The 9366-nt window shown below is 37.2% G+C and overlaps 1 protein-coding gene across 1 annotated transcript; it reads left to right on the top strand.

Moving 5' to 3' along the window:
- Window positions 1-264: 264 nt before the first annotated feature.
- Window positions 265-2747, top strand: LOC121970233 (probable alkaline/neutral invertase D). The gene is made up of 5 exons (XM_042520799.1): window positions 265-404; window positions 585-1017; window positions 1197-1628; window positions 1695-2253; window positions 2339-2747. The coding sequence occupies exons 2-5, from the start codon at window positions 595-597 to the stop codon at window positions 2632-2634; spliced, it is 1710 nt and encodes a 569-aa protein (XP_042376733.1). The 5' UTR covers window positions 265-404; window positions 585-594; the 3' UTR covers window positions 2635-2747.
- Window positions 2748-9366: the final 6619 nt, after the last annotated feature.

Below are 9366 nucleotides of genomic sequence, written 5' to 3'. Positions count from 1 at the left end.
TTAATTATCCACTTGATCAATAAGGCAAAAGAGACAGGATACCAATCCGGGTCGGATTCGGTGGGCCCGGAAACCCTTTAAGTGCGCCCCGAACCACGCAAAGTCGACAATTACCTAGGAAATCGCGATTTATTAGCACTAATCTGGGGGAAGGGAAACCGGGAGTAGCCAACGAGTCAATAGAAGTCAACGCAGGGTCATCCCGACCGCTAGCCTTTTACCGGCTATGGCCCGTCGCATTTAGAACAGCAAAGTTGGAAGAACCGGCTCCATTCCCTCCTTTTTTTCTCTTCCACTTTTCTACCTTCTCTATAAATTGCTCCCTCTTCTCTTTGATCCCCTTCTTTCCTCTCTGTTTTATCGATTCTTCTTCGTCCCCTCTTGCCTTGCTCTGCATCTTCTAGGTTTGTTTCTTCTCTTTCTTCTCGCGGATTTGTTTTCCTCGGGGTTTTTTTTTGTGCGATTGTAAGATTTGGGCTGTCTTGATGAAGAAATTTGACTCTCTTTTTTTTTTTTTCGGTTTTCTTGTGAAAATTTGTGATTTTTTCTATGAATATGGAGGTTAATGCGGCGGATCGATGCAGATCGTCGCGGATGCCTCCCTCGCGAATGGTGGAAGTAGTGGAGAACGGGCGGCGCGACGCGATGGGACTGCGTAAGGTTGACTCGCGCGCCTCGATCACGGAGGCAGACGACCTCGACCTGGCGCGGCTTCCCGATCGGCCGCGGATCAAGATCGAGCGGAAGAGATCGTTCGACGAGCGCTCGCTCAGCGAGCACTTGGCCGGGGGGAGTCTCCGGCAGGTCGACAGCGTCGAGAGCATTTTCTCCCTCGGAGGCCTGAGATCTGTTCTGGACTCGCCGTCCTCGTTGGGGCACCACTCGTTCGAGCCGCACCCGATGTTCGCGGAGGCCTGGGACGCGCTCCGGAAGTCCATCGTGCTCTTCCGCGGCCAGCCGGTGGGCACCATCGCTGCTCTGGATCACGCATCGGAAGAGGTCCTCAATTATGATCAGGTAACAGACTATTGCTAGGGTTTCCATATTACGATGGATAAGGACAGATCAAACCTATCCTTTTTCGATTCCTAAATCGCCAGACTTCACCTCTTCCATTCTGAAAATTTGTTTGTTTTTTGATCGCTTGATTTGGGGATCCAAATCAAAATCAATCTCCTTTCCCCTCTCAAACGCAGGTTTTCGTCCGTGATTTTGTGCCAAGTGCCATGGCTTTCCTGATGAACGGAGAGAACGACATAGTGAAAAATTTCCTCCTGAAGACTCTCCACCTCCAAGGGTGGGAGAAGAGGATCGATCGATTCAAGCTCGGGGAAGGTGTGATGCCTGCGAGCTTCAAAGTTCGCCACGATCCTATAAGGAAAAACGACAATTTGACCGCGGATTTCGGCGAGAGCGCAATCGGAAGGGTTGCGCCTGTGGACTCCGGTTTCTGGTGGATCATTCTTCTCCGGGCGTACACAAAAGCCACAGGCGACATGACTCTGGCAGAATCACCGGAGTGCCAGAGAGGGATGAGGCTCATACTAGCCTTGTGTTTGTCCGAAGGCTTCGAAACATTCCCGACCTTGCTCTGCGCCGACGGATGCTCAATGATCGATCGGAGAATGGTAGGTCAAACCTTTGATTCTGCTTCACTTTACTGCCGCGCTCTATTGACAAAATCGATCTCGCAGGGAGTTTATGGCTATCCTATCGAAATCCAAGCCCTGTTCTTCATGTCATTGAGATGTGCTCTATCGATGCTCAAACAAGACTCCGAAGGGAAGGAATTCATAGAGAGAATCGTGAAACGCCTGCACGCCCTGAGCTACCACATGCGGAACTATTTCTGGCTTGATTTCCAGCAGCTCAACGTCATTTACAGATACAAAACAGAGGAGTACTCTCACACGGCGGTGAACAAGTTCAACGTCATTCCGGACTCCATCCCCGATTGGATCTTCGACTTCATGCCGAACCGCGGTGGGTACTTCATCGGGAATGTGAGCCCCGCGAGAATGGACTTCAGATGGTTTGCGCTCGGCAACTGCATTGCGATTCTGTCTTCGCTCGCGACTCCGGAGCAGTCGGCGGCGATCATGGACCTGCTGGAAGAAAGATGGGAGGAGCTCATCGGCGAGATGCCGCTGAAGATTGCGTACCCTGCTTTGGAGGGTCACGAATGGCGGATTGTGACAGGGTGCGACCCTAAAAACACCAGATGGAGCTACCACAATGGAGGAAGTTGGCCAGGTGAGTGACCTTCCCTCTCATCGACTTGCAGATTTGAGTTTCGATGCTTTCGTTTCTCATGGCAGTTTGCTGATGTTCGTCGCAGTGCTCCTCTGGCTCTTCACTGCCGCATGCATCAAAACCGGCCGTCCCCAAATTGCCCAACGAGCCATCGATCTCGCAGAAAGCAGGCTGTCCAAGGACGGCTGGCCCGAGTACTACGACGGCAAGACAGGCCGATACGTCGGCAAACAAGCGAGGAAGTTCCAGACATGGTCCATCGCGGGCTACTTGGTAGCGAAAATGATGCTCGAAGACCCTTCGCATCTCGGCATGATCTCTTTGGAGGAGGACAGGGCCATGAAGCCTCCTGTGAAGAGATCTGCTTCATGGACGATCTGAAAGCCAGGAACTTGGAAGGAGAAGATCAATCCCTTTACACTATTCTTTTTTCTTCTACGCCGATTTGTTCTCTATCTTTTCTTCTTTCTGCAATTGCAAAAGCATATGTATGATATTGTCATCCCAGATAGTCTCGGTGTCATCGTAGCAAGATTTTTAACTATCGCACTTAAAATGACGTAATTTTCAAAAGGCATATTTAATTTTAAGATTTCTCGAAAGAACAGAGGTAAATGGTTGGAACCTGGCAAGTTCAAATTAATTTTTTAGTAATTTTTAGGGCAGTAGTAATATCATATTTTATAAATTAATTATATCCTTTTACATTTATTTTAATATTTAATTTTTTAAAAATATTTCTCTATATTAATGATTCATTGTATTTCCAAGATACATGTATTTTTAAGAGACATTCATTGATTAAATTCTTCATAATACATAATTTAATCTGAAATTTTATATTTCCATTTTTGATTATAAAGATTTCTCAAGAATACGAACTGTGTTTTTTTTTTTTTTTTAAATTTTACGTTCTCTACTCTTATCTCTAAGAAAATTGGCGGCACAAAGATAATAGACTGAAAATGAAGAGTCTTAATTACTCTTCTACATGATTTACAATGACAAATCAAAAGACACGAGAGACCATGCCGTGGTTAAGAAACTCATCTGGGTGCAACGATTTTAAAAAGTTCATTCTCTCAAGAGTTTGATCATTAATATTCTACCATGTTAGATTTATTGTAGTTTGAACATTTGATAGAGTCACCTTCATTGTTTTCTTACCCTTGCCCTTATTTTTTATCTAAGACAATCCAAAATATGTACTTACATTATTTTTCTCATAAATAACAATTTCATGTACTAATTGGATAAGATCGATTTGATTGTTCACTTAGCTGAATATTAACTTTGAATTTTTAGTTAGATTGATATCTATTTTATAAGCTCAATTTCGAAATAAATAATTTGGACTGGATGATAGCATAAAACATAATTTTATTCATAGCGCAGAAAAACAAAGAACATCATAATGTAAACGTAAAATAAAATCATTGTGTAGAAGAGCTATCGGAAACTACAATCACAGAGACAGGTTTATGATCAACTTCTTTTTTCATGCATTATAAAAACAACTCATGTAAGTCCCTAGTGTGGCCAGTAAAAAATGATGAATTGTCTTAAAAATAAAAAGTAATTTTATTTAAAATAAACTAATGAAAATAGGAAAAGAAGAGGCACAAAATTTTTTAAATTTGTAATAAGAAAATTGCTAATTCAAGGCATTAAAAAGTTTACTAAAAGATTTCCTTCTGACGGAGTAGCCTCTTACAACAGTTTAAGTGCAGAAATATAGAGTAGAACAGAAAAAGAATTGATTTACAAGTGTTGTACTGAACTACTCAGACAAAAACTCTATTTATAAACTGCTAGTCAAATCTGACCATTTATTGACATGATAGCTCCGGGTGCTTGGATGGGGTCCAAGCGCCTGGACGTGGATAAAATTTTATCCATATCGATAATGGCTCGTAAAGGCTAAACTTATCTTTGTCCGGGTGCCTGGACCGGTCCGGGCACTCAGATGAGGCTGACACGCCCCCGTTCAACAGCTCGTCGAGGAGGCACCCCTGGGGTACCCAACGGGTTCGGGCGGCTGGACTGTTTAGGCGCCTAGACTTGGTCTAGGCGCTTGGACAATCAACACCAAATTGACTGTCGGGATGCTCCTTCGTCTGGTTACGTTCGTTTGGGTGATTTCGACAATCCGAAATTGGGTTCACCCGAACCCATCTTCCGACCTTCTCCTTGAGCAATTTTCCACTCCGACTTCTCGTCCCTCGAAAATGTCGCACGTTTCCTTCTCATCTGCTAGCATACTCTTCTGTAACACCTCAACCCTCCGACGCACCAAGTCCGTTGACTCTTTCTCATGTCATCCTTCTCACTAGTTACGTCTTTCGTTTGACTTCTTGTGTTCTTAAGTTCTTACATACTTAGACACAAGATATCAAACACACACAAGATCTAACTTAACTCAGTTAACCATATCAAAACTATCTCAAGTTATTTACAATATTCTCCTTTTTGATGTGCATCAATCCAAGTTAGAGTTAGGGTAACAATATAGAAGTAATAAATTGATAATAAAAATTAAAATTTTGCATACTATAAAATTACAAATATAACCTCCCCTATATTTAGCTTTCGTCTCTTATTCTCCCCCCATCATATCAAAATAAAATTGGGATAAAAAAAATGAGAAACAGACAAAGTTAAGGATGCAGGTACTGACGTGAAGAACTTTTTCCAAAAAGTAAATCGGAATTTCTAAGGTTAATAACCATATTTATCCAAATTAATTTGAAAATTAGTTTAAGGCTTTGAAAAATTCTAAAAGTTTTCAGTTGAAAGATATAGATTAAAATAAAAATTTTCATAAAAAAATGTCCAAGTATTTTAACATAAATAATTTATTTTGTATAGAGACATAATTTTTTGTAAAATCAATTTAAAAAATAGAATCTGATGGGAAAAAAATCTTCCATATTTTTTAAGTATAAAAGACAGAATGAATAACAGCATAAAAATTAAAAATTTTCAAAATCAATTTTTGTGAATTTTTATACTTAAAAATTAATTTTTTTGGTAAATAATTCATAGAAATTTTATTAAAGACTAAAAAATTTTGAAAAAAAAAATTCTAAGACAGAGAGCCAACATTTCTATTTAAAAAAATAAATAAGAAATTCTAAAGAAAAACTTGCATGGAAAATATTTTAAGCATAATATTATTTTTGAAAATGAATATTTAAAAATAATTTTTCTATCCTAAAAATCTGGCTATTTTTTTTAAATGATCAAAAATATAATGATAGTTATACGAGAAAAAAATAGGTTTTTCAAAATAAGTCTTTGAAATATTTAAAATTTAAAATTTAAAATTATGATTTTTTAATCAAAAATTTATAAAAAAATATTTAATCGATGAAAAATCCCAAAAAATAATTTTTCTATCCTAAAAATTGGCTATTTTTTTTTAAATGATCAAAGATATAATGATAGTTATACGAGAAAAAATAGGTTTTTCAAAATAAGTCTTTGAAATATTTAAAATTTAAAATTATGATTTTTTAATAAAAATTTATAAAAAAATATTTAATTGATGAAAAATCCCAAAAAATATTTATATGAACACATTATTTATTGTTGCAATAAGGAGAAAAATTTATACAAAAAATATAAATAGTAAGTATACAAAATTAATTTTTCAAACAAATTTAAAATGCATGTATAATCATTTATTTACACTAAACATGATTTAGAGATTAAAATAAATTTTTACCTACTAGATTAATAAGAAATTTCTTTGGAATATATTTTCATGATACCGCTTTAATTTAACCCTTATGAAATTTAAAATACTAATTTAGGCTTCTGAATTTTTTTTTGAAACATTTAGATTAAAACATGTAGAATTATTTCTCAATTTAATCATTCAAAGTTTCATTTTTAATTTTTAATTTTTCACACATTTCTAATAGACATAATATGCTAATTTATTTTTAATTCTAAAATTTTCTTTTTCAAATTTTTTTTTTTTTTGTCTTAACTGCATATAAAGATTTAGACATTAATTTTATGCCTTAATATAACTCGCTTAGAGGTAGTAGACATACCATACCACACTTGCCATATCCGATTTGAAGTTGCCAAGTTGGTTACGTCTTCCTCACTACTGCTTTTTTCCGTTACCTCTTCACCTATGCTCTCCTCTTAGTAACTTACCATCAGTGCTAGTTCAGTATATTCATCTAATTCGGATTCTGATGATGTTTCATCCCAAGTTACCTTCAATGTCTTGTGCTTCATTGTGGTAGGCCCTTTCTTATTGTTTTTCTTTTTTTAGCTTTGGGCAGTCATCGTTGATGTGCTAATCTTCATTGCAGTTATAGAATCTTACTTTCCGTGTTCATCTTTTCTTGGTCTGCATTTCATTAAATTTATTAGATTTAAAAAATTTCTTAAGTTTCCTTACTATAAATGTTGTTTCATCAACGTCGAGGGAAGTGTCGGCGTCTGATTCATTTTTCTTGGCTTTTAGGGCAATGTTGTTCAACTTTTCTATTTCTTTAGTATCTACACATCAAGGCTCATGTAGTTCAAAAGTAGAAAATAGATTTTCAAGTGTATTTACCTCGAGATCCTTAGATATGTAGTATGCATCTACTAAGGCTGACCACTCTGGAATTCTAGGAAAAGCGTTGAGTGTGTGCCGGACAGAATCTAGGTTAGTTGTCGATTCTCCGAGATTATTGATTTGGGTGATTAATTCTTTTATTTTACATGGAGTTGAGCTACCTTTTCTCCCTTGTTCATTCGGAGGTTCATCAGTTGACTTCGAAGGATGTCCTGTCTTGCTAATTTGGCTTCCGAAGTACCCTTATGAAGTTCTAGAATTTTTTCCCAGAGATCATGGCGGAGTCATAGCTTCCTATCCTGCTGACCTCCTGATGTGGAAGAATGCAAAAATAGATGAAATTCTACTTTCACATTAGCCATAAAGTCAATTTGTTCCTTCTTTGTCCACGTGTACTCTTTTTTATCGACTCTGTGTTGATCCGTAGGTGTTACAAAGTCAGTTTTAAAGAATACCTCCATATGTTTATTCCATGTCGCGAAATCTTCCTCAAATTTTGGTGGATGGATGCCGGATCTGACCATTTCTTATGCTTCGGATGGTGATTAGTCCTTCTCAAGTGAACGTGATTCTGATACCACTTGTAAGTCCCTAGTGCAACTGGCAAGAAGGGGTGAATTGTCTTACAAACAAAAAAACAAAAACCCTTATTGACTTTTCAAACTAAATTAAGAAATACTTGTAATTAAAAGGAACTAATTAAAATAAGAAAAGAAGAGACACAAGAATTACTTGGTTTGCAATCAGAAGATTGTTAGTCCAAGATATTAAAAAGTTTACTAGAAGATCTCCTTCTGGTGGAGTAGCCTTTTGCAACAGTTTAAATGTAGAAATATAGAGTAGACCAAAAAATGAATTGATTTACAATGTTATACTAAATTATTGAGATCAGGGCTCTATTTATAGCCTACTGGTCGAATCTGACCGTTTCCGATGTAACAGCTCTAGGTGTTTGGGCATGGATAAAACTTTATCCACGTCGACAATGGCTAACAACGACTAAACTTATCCTAGTCCGGGAGCCAAGACAAGGTTGACGTGGCCCCATTCAATAGCTCATCGAGGAGGCGCTCCTAGGGTGCCTAAGGAGTCCGAGCGCTCAGACAACCAACACTATGTTGATTGTTCGGATGCTCCTCCATTTTGACTCTGTTAGCTTAGGTGATTTCAGCCATTCGAAATTGGGCTTATCCGAACTTATCTTCCGTCCTTCTCCTCAGGCAATCTTCTGCTCTGGTTTCTCATCCCTCGAAAATATCATGCACTTCTCGTCTACCAACGTACTCTTCCGTAGCACTTCATCTCTCGGATGCACCAAACCCGTCGACTCTTTTCCATGTCATCTTTCTTGCTAGCTGCATCTTTAGCTTGACTTCTTGTGCTCCTAAGTTCTTGCACACTTAAACACAAGGTATCAAACACACACAGGCAAGGGCGGAGCCAGGTGTAAGCTTCCCCTGGTTATAGCCCGGGTGGATTAGTTAGGGTGATGTATATTTTATTTATTGATATCATTAATTTTTTTTTCCTAAATAAAAAAAATAAAGTCTTTAGTCCGGGATGCAACCTGAAAGACATTGTTAGCCCCGGCGGGCTACAAATCCTGGCTCCGCCAGTGCACACAGGACCTAACTTAACTCAGTTGACCATATCAAAACTACCACGGGATACTTACAGCTCATACATCTTCGGCAGAGGAAATTCCTCCAGCAACATATCCCTGACGTATTCCTATGTAGCTTCTTTACAACTCCTAATCAGAAACTCCTTCACCTCACCCTTCATATCTTTCATTTCCTCTGTCAGCTTCTTTTGTTTCTCCCTGAGATTAAGATACAACGCCTCCATGCTCTTAGGCGATGGAGGAATGGATCACTCGTTGCTTTGAATTTTCTTGATCGATGTTCTTTGTGAAGTTGTGATTTTTAATTTTAAGATCAATTTTATTTCAGAACTAATTAAAGTCATAATAGAAAAGAGTAGTATAATTAAGAACTAATTACTAATTTTTATGGGTAAATATCATTAACAGTTCCCAATAAATTTTCTAGCTGGTTTCAAGTTCCTAATGAATTTTCCAACTAGTTTTAAGTTCTACAAGAAAAAAGGTGAGAATAATTAATAATTTAATTAAGGGTTAATTAGTAATTTATTATATATAATTATTATTATTAATATTTAATTAATGTGCAAAATGGCTAGAATATGACAAGATAGAATAAACTTTTTAGTAATTTTTAGAGTCATTATTAAGGATATGCAAGTAATATCATATTTTATAAGTCAATTATATCCTTTCCCACGTATTTCAATATTTAACTTTTAAAAATTATCTCTCTATATTAATGATTAATTGTATTTCCAAGATGACATGCATTTCTAAGAGACATATTTTGATTAAATCTTTTATGAATACATAATTTAATCTGAACCCTTATATCATCATTTTCGATTGTAAAGATTTCTCAAAAATTTGAACCGTGTTCTTTTCCGTTTAAAGTGCTCTATTCTTATCTCTAAGAAAAATGGCT

This window comes from Zingiber officinale, chromosome 4A (assembly GCF_018446385.1).
Source record: "Zingiber officinale cultivar Zhangliang chromosome 4A, Zo_v1.1, whole genome shotgun sequence".
Taxonomy (NCBI): domain Eukaryota; kingdom Viridiplantae; phylum Streptophyta; class Magnoliopsida; order Zingiberales; family Zingiberaceae; genus Zingiber; species Zingiber officinale.
Note: the sequence above shows the minus strand (reverse complement) of the source record. Positions and strands in the feature narration are given on the sequence as shown.